The sequence below is a fragment of the Leptopilina heterotoma genome, unplaced genomic scaffold (genome assembly GCF_015476425.1).
Source record: "Leptopilina heterotoma isolate Lh14 unplaced genomic scaffold, ASM1547642v1 Lhet_53, whole genome shotgun sequence".
Classification (NCBI taxonomy): Eukaryota; Metazoa; Arthropoda; class Insecta; order Hymenoptera; family Figitidae; genus Leptopilina; species Leptopilina heterotoma.
This window is the reverse complement of record NW_025111115.1, coordinates 667,608-686,626: the sequence shown is the minus strand read 5'-3', so window position 1 is coordinate 686,626 and position 19,019 is coordinate 667,608. Positions and strand designations below refer to the sequence as shown.

Sequence of the window (19,019 nt, the reverse complement as noted above, 5' to 3'; positions counted from 1 at the left end):
TATCTCCAAATTGCCGAAACATTTTCAACTCCTTAAAATCCACTTTTAATGCGTCAAAAATATCCAGCTCTACATCTCTTGTCGGAAATTTTCAACAGGAACTTTTTGAATATGAAACTTATTAAAAAATTACTACTGTACTCTTTTAGCATTTAGAAAAGTTTCCTGCAAGTTGTTTTTAAAGCAATTGGCCATTTTATTTTCTTTATACATTAGCTTTATGGAGAAAAAAAGTTTACAGATAAATTGACTAGAAATAATTGAAGTAATCGTGTTTCTCATTGAGGAAAAAAAGTTGGTATTTAATTTACGAATGTTAAAGTGTAACATTATTGCGCATTATTAAGTTCTTTGTTAAAAGTTTCATCCTTGGAATACAAGTTTTTAAATTAAATCGAAATTAAGTTCTATTTAAGGTTGAAGCTTTAAAATTATAAAAGCTTCAATAACTAACAATCTTCTAAAAGCGTATAATTAAGTACTTTATTGTACTTTAATTATAAATGATGACCGTTTTAAAATTCCATGCAATTCATGAAATTCATGAAATTCAAAATACATTGTATCTGTTTTTAACGTTAGATCGATTGGATCATAATCATCTATTGTAATTGGTATTTATTTCTGAGTTTTGTCCTCAAACTTGTTCTTTGAAATGATAAGATTATTTCTTGACACAAACAGACATTGCGGTAAGTTCTAATAACATTAGGCGTGCATGACAGCTTGCACCGTAATTAACGTCAGCCTCCTCTTTTGTCACCCGTCGCCCATGAAATTCACTGATTTAATTGTCGTACTAGCTATGAAGATGTTATAAGCTGCCAACCCACCTATCATCATCCTAGAGCCTGATTTAGAGGAGATATTGTCTAACGGAATTCCATATTCATTTGACGCTAACTTTGCGATCCTTGTTTTCGTCAAGTGTCTTTAAATCCGACTGCTAATTAACAATATCAACAATTATAGTTACCAGAGTTGTTAGTATTTTGTTGCAATCGGTTTAAATTTTTTAAAAAAGAAGAATCTCTTCTTTAATGATGATCCTGTGGGCAAAAAACATTACTTTAAAGTTCCTGGAAAGTAAATATTTATTTGTCCACTCTTACAATTTTTATGACATGAATTGCGCCTACAGAACGACTTGAAATTAGGAGTACTCGCATTTGTCTGGACCACCCGTCTAATATGTTTTTTCGCCAGCCGAGTTCTAATGGTGTGTATACTGGACAATAATCGACAGTGCACATCATTATACCTCGACGAAATGACATAAGAATATCTAATTTGCATATTTAATCGTTTCATTAAGAAATTAATATTATCTTTTTTTTTGTTTGGTACAGGGTGACTTGGTGCAACTGAAGGAACTGCAGATCCAGGGGACCTTCGAGCTGAAGAGCAAAGCCATTGATGTGCTGGTCACGGTAAGGATATCTTCATGATCGTTATTTCTGATGATCTTTAGACCCCTTTAATCCTTCGACGTCGTCGAGAGTGACTCTCATTGTCATTAGATCCATGGACTTCGTCACGAGAACCTGAACCCACTGATCGGATGTCTGAACGAACCGACGAGACCGTGTCTGGTGTCTGAATTTTGCTCCAGAGGCTCACTGGAAGACGTTCTGGTCCAGGATGAAATCAAGCTCGACTGGTCCTTTAGGCTCTCTCTTCTCACGGATCTAGTTCGAGTGAGTACCACAACATGCTTCTTTTCCTCAATAAAATCATTATAATCTTTTTTTTTGCTTTTTTATATCGCTTTTTGATATTTATTTATTAATTTAATTACACGGATAATTCATATTTTTTTCGGTATAGTATTAAAATGATTGTATATTTACTTGAGAGTTTCTACTATCCCAGATAGCACGTAAGCTTGCTGCTGAAAATTTTCTTTTCTGATATTAATAAATATTAATTTCTCCAGCGCCTGCTCTGAAAGGAGTACTTTTTTTGTTAGAAAAGTGTGGCGAAAGTAGAACTTTTCTCAACTCTTCTGAAGAGAGTGGCGAAAGTAAAGTAAAGGGATATTGCAAAAAAAATGAACACTTATTAAAATTAATTTGCCTCTCTACTTAGTCTGTTAATTAATAATTACGAAATTATCTAGTTAATTAGTTCTCTTGTACTGTAAAATAAAAAATTGTGAACTAGTAATGTGAAAAGGAAATAAGGATAAAAGATTAGAACAATTATGCAAGCCGTTGCTTATCTTGAACAAAAGTAGTAGATCTGCAAATAAAAATCTTTGCTATAATATTTATAGTGGATCATAAAGCAGCTACAGTTGACTATAATAGTCGAGAGGCAGACCAAACTTGTCTATACATAGCTACAATTATTTTTCACTCTTTAAAACTTTTTTCTTTCATAAAACATTTGCTGTTTGAAAAGTTTTAATTAAGAATGTTTTGGATTTATATAAGTTCGGTACAATTGATTTTAGAATACGTTTCATTACAAAGTTTTCCGAAACATTTTTCATTTTTTATTAAATATTTTACCTTTATTTCTTATTAAAAATCTTCATTTATATAGTAATATAAGGTTAGATTACTATTTTTTAAAGTTTATTTACTCCTCTTCATATACTTTTTTTATCATTTTTCCTTTTGTTTAATCCAGGTACGTTCTTTGAAAAATGTCGCTCCTTTTTTTATTTTTGTTCGTTCACTTTTTTCTATTAAAAAAGTTTTATAAATAATATTTCCTATATTGCATTTAAAAATATTCCTATTTTATATTAAAGTATTCCTATTTTAAATTTAAGAATTACGTTGCTTAGAATTAAAGATGTGAATATTTTTGAGATTTTTATAGTAACCAGATGTGTGGGTAATATATTGCTCGATATATGTGTATATATGATAAAAAAAAAGTCGTTGACAATATAAAAAAGAAGATGCGAAGTATTAAGATTTTGGCTTTTTAAGGGTATGAAGTACCTTCATAGTACTCCTGTACGTGTTCATGGGTTTCTCACATCAAGAAATTGTGTCATTGATGCACGTTGGGTTCTCAAAGTCGCCGATTATGGTCTTCCGGCCTTTTACGAGGCCCAGAATGCCATTACGCCGATAAAAACTGCTCGGGGTGAGTTTCTTATCTTATTTATTTATCGACTCAATTCGGAAGGGAAAAAAATAGACAATACTGTTAGGAATGATTTTGGCATTTATTTATCAATAATTCCTATACGAAAATATAAATGAAAAATGAAAATTATTAAAGGATTAAAATTAAATAATTTAAATCCCTTTATGAAAAAGTATTATAACTTCTGTTGCATTTATCAAATTTCAATATATAACTGATAGGCCAATTAAAATAATAATCGTTATTGAAAGTAAATTTTAAAAATCTCTTGGAAAATAAAGTGTATAAAATAAACCCAAAAATTTGCATTCTGCTGATTTTGAAGATGAAAACATGAAAATACAGTTCGTGTTGAATTAATTAACTGAATTGAGTTTATAAAAGCTTTGCTGTTGATATTTTTTCTGAACTTCGTTACCAACTATTTATTTTCGTTACAAATGTTCGCAAACATCAATAATGTGAATACATAAAAACGTGAAATATTGCTACACGTGTCATGAAAATTTACGATAAATAAAAATTTCTATTTATTATACTGCTTACAATATTAAATAAATATTTCATATTTTCAATCTTCGTTCAACTATTAATAACATATTGTCAATTATAATTTATTATCTTGTTGTAAAAATTTTTCATTTCAATTTTTAATAATTTTGAAACAAAATCATGCAGGGAATTAATTTTTAATAAAGTATTTTTTATTTCAAGGTTTAAAAGCGTAACAATGTTGCTGATATTATTTTTTGGAATTAAATTAAACGTCTATTGATTTCTTGGGAGAATTCCTTTTCCCCTGCTTCTTTTTCTAAATCTCTAACGGAAAAAACAGTCCCAGATTTACGAACATTTTTCCAACGATTTAGTTTTATTACAATTTGAGATTTTCTGTAATGTCGATAATAAAGAGGGTATAAAAAGAGGGCGAAAAAAGGGAGAATGAAATGGGGAATTTTTTTATGGTTTCGATAAAGAGTTAAATTGTTTCAGACTTGCTTTGGACAGCTCCGGAATTGCTGAGGCACGCAGGCCTTAGAAAGAGAGGAACTCAAGCGGGGGATGTGTACAGTTTTGGTATCATCATGCAAGAAGTCGTTGTCCGTGGAGAGCCTTTTTGCATGTTAGCTCTGTCACCGGAAGGTAAGTCCTGATAATACAAATGCACTCTCTAAAGACAAAATATATACATAAATATTGTATATATGTATGAAAACCAAATAAACTAAAAGCGTAAAAGCCTCTGCAAACCTCATAAACGTCAACTTTGCGTCTCTTGCGAAAACAATTTCTCATCCCTTAAATTTTACATGACTGTTTACTAAAACTCTCTCTAATGCTATGTGAAAATAAACATTTCCAATTTTTTTCATCCATTTGATTAAAATAAAAACGATTTTAATGAAAGAAAGCCAAGGTCGCGTAAATGTTTTTATTTTCTCGATCAAGATGAAATAACATGTTTACTGTTTACCTACTTTACAAAGATCAATTTCGTTGACTCGGTGTCAATTATAGCTTCTCCCGTATTTTATGGATTTTAATATTGTAAATGGAGATTGGTCGTTTTTTTAAATACCTAATTATCATAAAAGGACCAAAATAATTTTTAGTATAATATCAAATCTGTGATTTTTTTAGGTCAAAACAATTGTTTTTCTCCCCCAATTAGAAAAAAATTAATTACTTCATGTAATGAGGTAAAGTGAACGATTTCCGTATTAAGGACAAAAGTCTAATTTCAAATTGTCATCAGTAATGCGTCCTTGAGATTTAATTAATGACGAGCTGCATTATAAGCTTCGTAATGAGCTTCGTGTGTTGCGGTGTCGTACAGAATTATCGCCCCTTTTGTACATTAAGCTCTGAACTTTAAACCATTTCTAATGCCAAGTTTCCAAATGAATTTCCCCCGAGCGGCAATGTCATTTTTGCTTATATTCAAAATGAGAGACAGTTCTCTAAAAACAAATGATAATAGAATTATCACATCTAGAAACTTTTCCTGTATAATATGTATAGATGGCTTTTCAGAATAAGTTTAAGAATTTCATTTCTGTTTCAGATAAAAAATATATCTCTATTTTTCAATTTCTCGATGTTTTTATCTTTTCTTGATTTTATTTTGTTTTATTTCAATCTTTCCCCCTGAGACAAAATCTACTTGTTATTTATTATTTATTCACAGATTGTGAAGTGGAAATTAATTATTGACGGAGAGATGAAGAAAGAATGAGGGCGTTTTTTTGTGAAAACTAATTTTTCTAAAGTGGTTATTTTCTTCTTTTTCACATGTTTTTCTCTAGATATAATTGAAAAGGTGAAAAAACCACCGCCATTAATCAGGCCCTCGGTCAGTAAAGGCGCAGCACCACCGGAAGCTATCAACATCATGCGTCAATGTTGGGCCGAAGCTGCAGACATGCGACCTGACTTCAATGCTGTTTATGATCTTTTTAAAAAATTAAATCACGGAAGGTAATGTTTTTAAATATCAACTTTTAGTTTTTAATACATTTTATTATTAAAATAAAAACTTTTAATTATTTTTATTATTAAATATTTTTAATTAAGTTTTTAATTGCCTTTTCATTTTCTTTTTCTTCAAACAATGCAACGTTTTGATTATTAAAAATTTGAAATACGAGAACTTTAAGCTTTTCATTATTTACTGCAATGAACATTATTTGGGAAGTTTTGAGACAATAAGAAAGACCTCTTTTACCGCAAAGAAAAATATTTAATTAAGAAACTGAAGGTTGAAAGAAGTTGGCAAACTTTTATCTTAACTAAATTGACAAGAGTACCTAAAATATTCCTAGGAAAGTAAACTTTGTGGACACGATGTTTGAAATGTTGGAAAAGTACTCGAACAATCTTGAGGAACTAATTCGCGAGAGGACAGAGCAGTTGGACATGGAAAAAAAGAAGACTGAACAGTTGCTGAACCGTATGCTGCCAGCGTAAGTACACGCACAATATATGAATATTATTTTTATCATTACTCAATCTATATTTATTATATTATTATTATTATATTATATTAGTCATATTAAAGTAGTGATAAATTATTATTATTTAGCATTTTGTTTTGCCGACCGCGAATATACCGTAATTCGAGTAATTAACTCCCAGGGGACTCACCATGAAGAGAAGTCGCTTATAACACAGGTCAATAAAAAAAGACTTACTTTTTTTTTATGAGATAGCGGAATGGTTTCCTATGTATTTTTGGACGCTGAACACGATCCCGACTTCCAAAATTGCCCATCACGTCAGGATTTTGAGAAAAGTGGGGGTAAAGACCCCAAAAACGCTTTTTTGAGGAATTTCAACATTTATTTTCTCTTTAACCTGACGTGCTAGAGACTTCCACAAGGTCTTAAATTAAAGCTTGTAATGTGCACTAAAAGACCAATATCCATAAAATAAAAAAAAAATTAAAATTTTTTTCAAAAAATGGGATTGAAGACACCAAAAATTTGTGTTTTTGGATTGCTTTAATAGACTTTTTGCAATTGCTTGGATACGCATGAAAATGGTTACTTGGGGTTTTTGGGGTCGCTGATTACGAATCCGATATTAGTTTGCAAAAATTAAAAATGGCGGATTCGTAATCAGCGACCCCAAAAACCCTGAAATAACAATTTTCAAGCGAATCCAAGCAATTCTTAATTCTTACATCTGCCATCTTGGTTTCGCCGTTTTAAATTTTTGCAAACAAATATTGGATTCGTAATCAGCGACCCCAAAAACCCCAAGTACCCATTTTTAAGCGAATCCAAGCGATTGCAAGAAGTCTATTAAAGCAATCCAAAAACACAAATTTTTGGTGTCTTCAACCCCATTTTTTGAAAAAAATTTTAATTTTTTTTTATTTTATGGATATTGGTCTTGTAGTGCATATTACAAGCTTTAATTTAAGACCTTGTGGAAGTCTCTAGCACGTCAGGTTAAAGAGAAAAGAAATGTTGAAAATCCTCAAAAAAGCGTTTTTGGGGTCTTTACCCCCACTTTTCTCAAAATCCTGACGTGATGGGCAAATTTGGAAGTCGGGATCGTGTTCAGCGTCCAAAAATACATAGGAAACCATTCCGCTATCTCATAAAAAAAAAGTAAGTCTTTTTTTGTTGACCTGTGTAATCTATGTCGAAACGGCCATTTAATTCTCATTCTCATTTTGGTGCTTGCTTAAGGTAGAACGGGATTATTAGTAAATTTAATAATAAATTTCAAATCGAAGTGTATTAGAAATGTCTTTTCATAGAAAAGTTCGCTTATTTTATTATATCATGCACGTGTTATAAAGACATAAAATTTGGCAAAAATGGAAAAAAGTGCATCACTTGTGATAAGCCAAATCCCATTTACCAACTTTCAACTGGAGAAAAGATTATCGTTACTGGAAAGTATCTTTCGATAACAATTTTTATCGTCAATTCCAAAAAATGCACTTAGAAAATTTTACTATAGGAAATCGCTAAATGATATTTAAGAAAAAATAATTTCGACTCACAATTGTTTGTATTTTTATTAATTTATACGTATTTTCCACAAAAGGCTAAGGGGTTACAATAGATTAACACTAAATGAGGATTAAGAAAAAAATTTATCATAAAAATCATTTAATAAAAGATTTTTGTATTTTGAACCATTTCAAAAAACTTTTCTCCGTCAACAGTTCAGTGGCGGAAAAGTTAAAACTAGGAATGCCAGTGGATCCCGAGGAATTTCGAGAGGTCACTATTTATTTTTCTGACATCGTCGGTTTTACGACGATCTCTGCTTATTCTACACCTTTTCAAGTTGTTGACCTACTAAACGACTTGTACACTTGTTTTGATGCGACGATAAACGCCTACACAGTTTATAAGGTGATTTTTATAAATATATAGACACGTGTATATCCATCATTTAAAAAAAACCCCCCATACTTTTGAACAACAAAAATTAATATGTCAATAAACATTAAATTTCCCGTCAGTTAAAAAATTTAGGGAATATATATGAGAGGACACTATAAAAGCAACTTGGTAGAAAAATTCTTTTTTACATCCCATTAACTATTTAATAACGCGCGTTTCGATGCAAAGGTTAAAATGCAAAATGTTGCGCGAGTAAATTGCCTTCTAAAAGAAAATTCATGATGAAAAATTAAAAATAAAATTCACAGCTGACGTGTTTCAAAAGAAAATTAATGCAAATAAAATATTCCCTGATAACTGAAATAAAAAAAAAAGTAATTCGATTATAATTTTAAAGTCGAAAACAAGAGTTGAAAATTGATTTTAAAGAAATTTTTATTTTTTGTTTCTTATTTTTTAAGCGCATATTTTAATAAAATTATTTTAATGCAATATAAAAATATTCCACTAACAATGTTTGTCAAACATTTAAAAATCCTCTAAAATTTGTATTTACATTTCCTTTTTTATAAAATGTAATTTCATTTCGAAAATATAGTGTCTGTCCTAAAAAATATTATTGGTAATAAAAAATAATTAAAAAATATGTCCTTTGAAAAAAAATCTGCGATATATTAACAAAGGACCACGCACAAAATACATACAAATTGGATCCCAGTCAATTTTTTTTTATTTCTCAATTGGGAATCTTTTTCCTGACACAAAAAACTACTTTTCTACGCAGTTTAAAAAAAATCGACTGGGATCCAATTTATATGTATTTTGTGCGTGCTCCTTTGATTTTTAATTTAAAATGAAATATAATTGAATTGTCTTTATAAAGGTGGAAACAATAGGAGATGCTTACATGGTTGTCGGTGGATGTCCTGTAAGGATACCTGATCATGCGTCTCAAGTTGCAACAATGGCATTAGATCTTCTTCATCAAAGTGGAAAATTCAAACTAAAGCATTTGCCGAAAACTCAATTACGCTTGAGAATTGGCCTTCATACTGGTAAGTCCTCTAAAACAGAATAGTGATTTAATTTATAGTCATTAGAGACTGAACATAAACTTATATTATTTAGTTTACACAATAATGGAGTACCAACATTTTCCTCTCAAACATTGTTATGTCAGGAAAAGTTTGTGGGACAAAAAATAAGCATTAACCAATATAGCTTAAGTTTCTAAAATTTATTTAACTTTAATGATTAAAATAATTGACCATTTTCATTAGCCATTATTATTTCATTGATCAATGTTTTTTTAAATAAAACAATTTATTATCTCAAAATGGACAATTAAAAATACAAAATCCAATAATTGTTTTCAATATTTAAAATTGGAATTGCGTTGTGTGTGATCTTAATTAGATCTGCATGAAAATATAGAAAGGTTTGGGAATAAATAATTAACACAGCAATATTTAATCAAACATTTATTTAATGTTAATTGTACTTACACACTTAAACTGAACCATAACAGAATACACAGTTTACATTATTGCTTCGTAACACACTTTTGGATACTATTAAACAGTATTATTTAACCTTCATTTAACTAATAAACAAAATGAGGAGAACCAACAGAAAAAGACAGTTTGCAGTGACTCAGATTATCAAGAGTTGCTTCATCTGGAACACAAAATTCGACCGAATTTTAGTTAAATTGTTAGATTTTCAATTAAAGACCAGATATTTATATCATAAATAACTTTAAAGTAGAAAATAGAATGATTGAACGATGTATTTTTATTTTGCAGGACCCTGTTGTGCAGGGGTCGTTGGTCTGACAATGCCAAGATATTGCCTGTTTGGTGATACGGTAAACACAACATCTAGAATGGAGTCCACCGGAGCACCATGGCGAATTCATATGAGCCAAGCAACAAGAGATCGATTAACGCAAGTTGGCGGATACTACATTGAGTATCGAGGAAGAACAGACGTAAAGGGTAAAGGGAAGATGCCAACATACTGGCTTCTCGGAAAGCAAGGCTTCGACAAAGAGCTTCCGACACCGCCGCCTCTTGGGTAAGTTGTCATTTTCCCCAGCGTAACGCTTCAATAAACTCTCTCTCAGAGATGCAGTTCAATTCCCCTCTCACACACACAACCCACTCGATTAATATCCTGGAAAAAAATAGATCCATCCACTTTAAAACCCAATAATTTTCAATTTTCAAAAACCTAATCAACCCAATAATTATTCTTCACCTTTTACCTTTGTAACTGTGTCTTGTACTTTTTTCACTTTTATTTTTATGGAAACTTTCACTTTATAACCAAGAACTGCATTTGAATATTTCTTTTCAGATTAATTGTATTTTTCATTTGTTGCATTGCTGCCTAATCAGAGAGGATCATCGGTAAGATTATTTTTATTATTACTTAATGCTTGAAAAATATTAACCATCTTGTCTTTAGCTATTACTGTACTAGTAATAGATAGTTTCTGATAATATTTACTATTATTAGAACAAACGAAACCTTTTTACTTGTTCAGAAAGTTTCCGGAAAAAACTTTTCTACAACTCCTGCTCTGAAAGGAGAACTTTTCATGTTAAAAAAGCGTGGCGAAAGTAGAACTTTTCTTAACTCCTTTGAAGATAAATTTCTTTGTTGAAATCTAAGGCTGAACACGAATTGCGTGCGCGGACGATCGAATTGCGTCCCAGGCAAAACCAAAAATTTCCCTTCGCACTTTATCCAGCTTTGCCAACTGATTTTGAAACGAATAATTTCTTTCGATGCTTATATTTCGGAAAGAGGAAAATATTTGGTGGGAACAGTTTGACAGTGGTTCAAAAGGGATTTCTGCATGCAATTCGGACACAACGGAATCTAACACATCTGTTTATTTTTCCTTCTCCAAAATTCTTTTACACATTAAGGTTATGTTATTCAGTGGTCACGTGCCCCATGTACTTTACTATGGAAAAACGTCACACTGAATAACATGACCTTAATATCTAATAAATTTTCAGACTCGAGGAAAGTCTGATACTGGGAAGTCTGGTGAATCAAGACGCCGATTTGGGAAGTCCAAAACATCCATCGCCAATAGCTGAGGACGTGAGTTTTGAGGAGAATAATTCCCTGGATAATTTGCCAGCGATCGATCAAGAATCATTGTCGTCGGTAAAAATAACCGCGAGTGATAATAATACGTGTGTGGATAAAGTGGACACGAAAAAAGTAGCGGTCTCCGTCCATAATGAGAGAACATTGACGTATAGCTATTCGTTAAAATCAAGCGAAGTTATTGACACACCAAAAGACATTGTAAAGACGCCAGACTATAGTAGTGCAACAATTACAAAAAGTACATCCGGTGACAATCAAACGAATCTGGCAACTCCAGTTTCCGCTGCGGAAGTTGCTGCCGCTCTTTTGGGAGCATCGACAACGTCACTCGCCTCCGTGCCAGGAACAAATTATCGACGACACAGAAGAGTCGGTGTCTTCGATCAAGATGATCTCAGCACTCCTTATAATCATTATCGATGTCTTTCGCCCAATGATCATGGTAAGAATTTTTTATTATTTTTTTATGGTACGAATTCTTAGATTTACTTTGTATAATTAATTATCGTAATTAAGTAGTAAAGCTAGTGGATGTAACGTCCCCTCTTTTCTCTTTGTTTCTTAACAAAGAAAAAAGCAGTTGCTTCTGGTGACAATCGTGCGCATGCGTCTCTAGAGAGAGAAAGAAGTGGGGACGGTAAGTACACTAGCTGACTCTTTCTATCGGCCTGACGCTTCCATTTCTTCGTACGTTCTAGCGAAGTTTATTTTTTTATCTCTATGGAAAAAACTCCTCATAAGCAAAATAATTATAAATGTCAATTTTTTTTTCTCAACAATGAATTATTGGAAAGAAAAAAGAATTCAACGTATTTTTAATTTGAAGAGATGTTTTCTCAACAATGAGTTGTTGAGAAGACATCTCTACAAATTAAAAATAGAGTTCGACTAACAATTATTGACAATTAACAATTATTTTCTGTTATAGATTTAAAATAAATATTAAATTAAAAGATATAAACAATAAAATGATTATAGTTGAAATAACTTTTTTTTTAAAGTTATAAACAAAAATAAATGCGAGGAGAGAATGAAATGTACTTTAAGTTTGAAATGAAAATTTCTTTTTTTTTCTAGGGAAAAATTCCGCGTGTCGATTACTTAAAAGACAGTTCAGCTTGGATCGTGCAGATGAGCCAGCGATAATAGTGCCCGACCAACACTCTCAGAGAATAGCTCCACGATTGAACAAGCAAAACAGTGCTGGAGCTGCGAATGACTTGGAGAGAATAGAAGAGGTTCCATCCACTCCTGGCCCTCAAGTATATCGTCATGCTTCCATGTCTCTATCTGTCGAATCCCTGACTATGCAGTAGACCAAAAAAAAATCATCTTCACTCCTCGAATTTCCTGTTCGGTAATTACAATTTTTTTCATTTCTAATATAATTTACATTTTAAATTATCATTTCGAATTTCTTTCTTTTACTTTCTTTGAACTTATGTTTATTAATTAGTTAGTTTATTCAGTTATTAATTATTTATGAATATATAATAAATAGTAATATAATATACAATTTATATTATGTAACTATTATTATTAGTATTATTATACTTTAATATTTGATAATTTATCATTTATTAATTTATTATTTATTCACTTCATATCGTCAATAATTTACCATCCGCCCACCCATTTTGAAAAATTAGAAAGAAAGCTTGTAACACAAAAATCGATAATTCGTTATAATCCCAAATATTAGAATTGCGTTAAAAACGTCAAACTACCTCCTTTGAAAAAGACAATTTTTTTAAAAGAATTATTAATTAAATAAATGCAAAGAAATATTTTTCGAAAACGAATTTTTTTGTTTCTAGAGAAAAGATCAAAAGAGTTTTAATCACTTATTGTTCAAAATTAGAAGAGTAAATTTAAAGAATGTTTTTACGTAAATGAAAAAGAATTTTCTAAATAAACTCACGTATATGGTTTTATTTACAAAAGAAACGAAAGATTTTATTTACAAGAGAAAAATAAAATAGAAATAGATTAAACAAAAGATTTTTACAAAAAAAAAAAAACTGAAAGTGTAAAATTCTTTTTGTTTTCGCTGTAAATTGTATAGGAAAGAGAAACAGTTTTTCATTCGAATCAAATATTGTGCCAAACATAGTAATGAATTATATAAAAATATTAATTTTGGATAACCCGTACAGTATATATTGAAAGTGAGATTATTTGCGTTTATAAAAAAATGCAAGTCGATTAAAAATTTAATTATTTAATGTCACTGCTGGTCAGTTGAGTAGAAAAATTCCAGTTTTTAATATAATGAATAATAATTATGATGAATAATATAAAAATATCATAATTAAAATGATATGTAATATAAGGTGCAAAAACAAATTTACGAAAAGAATTTAATTTAAAATGACGAGATGGTTTAAAATATCTACATATAGTTATTAATTATATATATAAAATTAAACTCGCTTCAAGAGTATCTAATAATATACATATACATAGTTACCCTTTTCTATCGGCCTAAAAATTTTCGTGTTTTTTAAAAAACTCGTCATAACAATAAGTCATTGACGATTAATTATCTTGTAAAATTACAGTAATATAAAGTGTATCAACAATCATATGGGAGACGATATTATACGTAGAAATGACGAATGATTATATAATCGTCGAACGATCGTGCTTCCTTTTATATACATGTCTATTCTATACAAGTTCGTATCAATTTTCTAAACAATAATTATAAACTTTATTAAATTGTTATTAGTTTGGAAAAATTATAATTTGTGAGTTTCAATATTTGTCAATTTACCCATCATCATTTTTTACCATTACATTTCAATCATAAGATTTTTCATTTTTAAAAAAACATCCCCATTTTTTCATAGTTTTCAAAGGAACATTTTATTTTTAATTCAAAAACAAAAATTGTTTTTTATTTTTTATTTCACTATAAATTTTTTCATAGAGCTTTATTAATCTTGCTGGTTAAAATAAAAAAAAGAGAAATTAACGAGAATACGCTATTAAGAAATGGTGTGCAATCTAACTTATTCATAAATTAAATTATGCTCAATATGTACAAAATATTGTCGGACTTACAGGTATATTTTTATACGCTCACAATTTATTTGAAGCTAATTTTTAAGGATACAATGGAATTCCATTTTTAAAAAAATCAATATCGGCGTATCACGATCGTCTCGACAATAAAAAGTGTTTTTACGATAATGATGATGATTTTTGTCAATGATTTTATGCGAATATGCGTAAGATTTAAATAAATAAATATATAAAAAAATAAATAAAAATGAAAATAAAATGAAAAATAGCATAAGGATTTAATCTTCATTCGATGAAAATATATATATAGCTGATTATAATAAAAATTTTACGTCTATGCTTATTAGCAGAGGGAAAAAAATACACTTTTAACAGATTGAATGACGACTTAACTTTTAAAATACTTATCAAAATGGAAAGTGACTCGAATAACTTTTTTGCATTTTTAAATTACTTCAATTTTTCGATAAGAAATAACAAAAAAAAATGTAAAATGTTACAATCTTCCAACATCACGGAATATTATTTATGTCCCTAAAGTTCTGAAGGTTCGATTGAATGAAATTTATTTCTATTTTATTCCAATATTCCGTCAAATCCTAAAGATTATAAATGTTTATTTTTCTAATTGAACATTCAGAATTTGAGGATCATTATTACTTGACAAATTAGGTGACAATCTATTAATAAAAAAAAGTGGCGTCGCGATAAGTTAAAATAAATAATTGAGATTATTTATTAACTTATGAATATTTTAAATAAGGACAGTCGTAGTTTTCAATACAGACATTGAGCGTATGAACTACCTTAATGAGATGGACAAAAATGTTTTAAATCTTCAGTCATTGCCTTTCCATATAAAACGCTACGCCACTGTCAAATTTAAATTAAGCATTCAAATCAATTTCTCGTTCCACTATCGTTAAAAAATGTTTCCTAAACAAGTAGTCAAAAAGTCTTTATCTATTCAGTGTAAGTTTTTAAATTGAAAAAAATTTTTCGTTTAAAATATTTTCTTCGAGAGTTCATAACTGTACGACCGCATTCAAGAGAATGCGATGTCTGGGTCGCGAGCCCGTCTTTTATAGTCGAGAATAGGGCGGAGCTTGTCTTCTCGGAATTCTATTCACTGGAGGGGATGCCAGTGCCGTATTAAAGTGTCCCTTTCAGATTTTTTTTCATGATTTTTTACTTTCATTTACAATTTAGTAAAATATTACACTGAATACAATATTGATATAATGACAAAACACCAGTAAACTATATATATTTATAGTCCATTATCGCTCACATTTCTTCGTAGGTACCTGTTTACACCTAAATGTATTGAGTGAATGTGATAAAAACAAAATAATAAATTTCAATGCTCGAAGATTAATGTTAAACTTTTTCTCTAAAGTTGTCAAACTTTGTTTGCAAAATAAAAACTTATGAAAAAAATAAACTTAGAAGCAAAAAAAGAAGTTAAAATTCTAAGCAAACAAATTACATAATTCAAAATTATACCAAATAATAATGACGAATTTTGATAAAATAAATTAAGACAAAAATTGTTATAAACAATTCAATATTTTAAACGTAGTGTGGCATAATGAAGTTATAAAGTTAGGACAAATACTTAATTAAATAACAAAAGAAATTTTATTTTGAAGAAAGAAAATTATTCAAGAAATAGTGTTAATATAACAATTTACATTTTCAAAATGTTTGAATTGAAAATTTAATTGGAAATTTAATTATTTAAATTTAACATAATTTAAGTTAATAGAAGTTAATAATTAAATGGTTTAAAATTTTAAATTTAACAGAATTGGAAATTTAATTAATGACATTATATTTAAAAGAGTGAATTTAAAATTTTTCCGTTTTAACACCCAGGCGGAAAAGTCGGACGAATGTCGGAATTTACAACCGGCTGGGATCCGCGCCCGTACAGACCGCAAGTACCGACGGTCTGTACCGATTCGGATCTGAAAAAGCAACCGGCGCGGTACAGATTATGCTCCGACTGTCGGAACCGTCTTCCCACTATTGTCAGTACCGGCTCGGTACTGGATTTCTTCCGCCGGCGGATCTTATTCTTCTGCGGCGTCGGAAGAATGACGAATATGTTTAGTCTGTACTGGCTCGGTGCTGGGCCGGATCCGACTGCGGATGTCGTCATTTATTGTCACATTATAAATCACATTATAAATTTATTTTCAATAAATGTGTCATAACTAAATAATTATTACAATAATTAATTGCATTATTTTAGAAAATAATGATTAATTAATAAATGAATTTAATCAAAATATTAAGTAATTATTTATTAAGAGTTTTTTCAAAATTAAGCAATTAAAAAAATTTGTTGTGCACTTATAGTTTATAATTATTATAAATAAATTTATACTATTAATATAAATTTATTATTATTGAGATATTATTAATTAATATTATTGAGAATTAATAATAAATTATTAATATTAATAAATATTAATATTCATGTTAATAATTTATTATTAATTCTCAATAATATTAATGTTAATTAATAATATCTCAATAATAATAAATTTATTATTATTGTGATATTAATTAAAATTATTAATATTATTATGTTCAATATTATTATATTCAGATACAATTATTTAATATATTAAATAATAATAAAAATATAGCTGTAGCATTGACGCGTAGTTATTGGACAAGTTTTATTTCAGCTTGTGACACTTGAGAGTATTTAAGATTTGAGAGTCCCATGCGAGCGTAGCATAGTGGTTAGCGTGCGAGATTTCGGTGCGTAAATATTCGGTTAGGCGTAGGTTCGTACCTCCAAGCGTTAGGATTTTTCAAATGTGTATGTAATAACAAATTACGTTTAAGTGTATAAAAAAATAAAAAAAATGTGTAAAGTGAACTGTCAATGAATTGTCATCAGTATTTATCTTTTGCAATTAATTATTATTTTTTTTATTGATATTTGTTGAAATTATCATTTGGATCCGATCCGGTTGTCAGTCGGTAGAATGCCAGCGCTCGGCTGGCTATTAAATGAAAAATCCGCGGTCGGTAGAGTGCCAGATCCCAGCCGGTTGAATTATACACGGAACGGCTTCTCCCGGCCGGTCAGCGGGCGGTAGAATGCCAGTTCCGAGCCGGTTGCCAGCGCGCTCCTGGCCTAGTCACTATTCGGTAGAATGCCCGTTCACATTCGGTTGGCAGGCGGTTCCGAGCCAGTACAGTTACACCGGCGTCAGTACGGACTAGGATCCGCGCCGGTTGGAAATTTCCGCCTGGGCATTTAAAGTACCGTATAAAATCGTTTAATTTATTATAAATATAAATAGTAAAATATGCTTTTAATTGAATTATATAAATTTCGCTGTGATATTTTTGTTCATTGCAGAAATAAAATCGATGAAAAGCTGCAAAAATTTTAAAGAGCGAATAAAATTAAAATCTTCGTGTGCATATTAGAAAAAGAGAGCGAGAGAGGGAGAGAAAGATTTCTAAATATTTACATGTTGTTAAATGGTTGATGTTAGAATTAATTGTGTAAATATGTATTTTATAACAAAAAAACAAAAAAAAAAAAGACGCGGGATGTCGTATTTTTCACAAGTTATGTATTAATCGTGAAATACGATTTTTCGTATTCAGGGATCTAAAATGAAAAGAAGAATAAAAACGAAAAAATCATTAACTGTAGCAGTATTTAATTTTTATTTAAAAATTTTTTAAATCTAAATCAATTTTTAACCAAGTAAATCTTTAGTTACAAACTTTGATTTCAAGACAAAAATATTTAATTTTTCTTTTGAATTCAGTTCATAAAAATCAAACTCAAAACAAATATTTTAAAATAAAATTTTTAATTTCTTTTTATGGAAATATTAATAGAACTGAGAATTGCAAATTCCAGAGACAACGTATGTGATCGTATGTTTAAATATAATTAAAGCAAAATTAAAAATAAATTTAAATAATGGAAAAAAAAATTTTTTGGTTGAAAGAGAGAAAAATTGTCTGCGTTATAATGTAATTCAAGAACTGGATGTGTTTTAATGTTGACAGGATTTGTTGTAGGAATAATATTGTAAATCCGCCGAAAGTCGGGTGTTTGTATCTTTTAGATAAAAACTCTGTTAAAATGAATCTATTCATATATAGTAATAAAAAGAAAATCGTAATTAAATCACAATTCATTGAGTTGAATTTTATTTTAATTTAAAACAATCAATTGTTTTTGTGTCGAAAATTTTTCGTTTTATTTCTCAATCGAAAATTGGAAATTTCTCCACTTATTTTTTTAAATAGATACCTAATTAAGTTTTTCCAATATCCGTTGAAATTCAGATACTTACGTCAGACATATTTTTTCATACATATTTACACAATAATGGTCTCCGCGGATTAAGATTATTCTTTAGGGTAATAAACAATACAAAAATAGACAACAAATTTTTTTCTCTTATCGCTTTTTCTTTTTTTATAGCAAAAACATTTTCATTTCTTTTCTCAAAAATGAGATTTAGAAAAATAACAATAAAAAAAGTTAAATGCGTGCACTTATTTATTATTTTTGTCTTTTTTTATTTGACATTAGTAAAAACTTCCACTAATTATTATAGTAAAATTTTCTTTCCTATTTCATTGAGTATTTTTCAATTATTTTACTCGATTTTTAGGGTTGAAAAATTTACAAAGCTTTTTGATGACTTTTTACTAATTTTATACTTTACATTAATTTTTAAAGAAATTATTATTTTTATTATTATTTATTAATTTATTTCTTTAGTAATTTATTTATCTGTTTACATATTTATTTATTTATTTCAAGAAATTCGAATTATATAATAACAGACAATCAATGGACATGACAGGATGTTTTAGTAATCAAATCATCAACACAAT

The 19,019-nt window shown here is 29.4% G+C and overlaps 1 protein-coding gene across 6 annotated transcripts in view; it reads left to right on the top strand.

Moving 5' to 3' along the window:
* The window catches only part of LOC122508147 (guanylate cyclase 2D-like), a 124,382-nt gene that overhangs the window by 69,152 nt on the left and 36,211 nt on the right, over window positions 1-19,019 (top strand). For 4 of the 6 annotated variants that reach the window (XR_006302198.1, XR_006302200.1, XR_006302199.1 and 1 more), the window contains exons 12-23: window positions 1,350-1,430; window positions 1,521-1,697; window positions 2,943-3,102; window positions 4,099-4,248; window positions 5,412-5,583; window positions 5,928-6,068; window positions 7,787-7,979; window positions 8,854-9,025; window positions 9,776-10,046; window positions 10,370-10,381; window positions 11,000-11,541; window positions 12,177-12,456. Coding sequence is in view for 2 of the 6 variants with exons in the window: in XM_043621279.1 (XP_043477214.1) it covers window positions 1,350-1,430; window positions 1,521-1,697; window positions 2,943-3,102; window positions 4,099-4,248; window positions 5,412-5,583; window positions 5,928-6,068; window positions 7,787-7,979; window positions 8,854-9,025; window positions 9,776-10,046; window positions 10,370-10,381; window positions 11,000-11,541; window positions 12,177-12,415 (2,310 nt within the window). In the remaining 4 variants the exon portion in view is untranslated. Of the gene's footprint in view, window positions 1-1,349; window positions 1,431-1,520; window positions 1,698-2,942; window positions 3,103-4,098; window positions 4,249-5,411; window positions 5,584-5,927; window positions 6,069-7,786; window positions 7,980-8,853; window positions 9,026-9,775; window positions 10,047-10,328; window positions 10,382-10,999; window positions 11,542-12,176; window positions 12,548-19,019 lie in introns of those variants that run through there. The other 2 variants (XM_043621279.1, XM_043621280.1) reach the window with 2 other exon arrangements.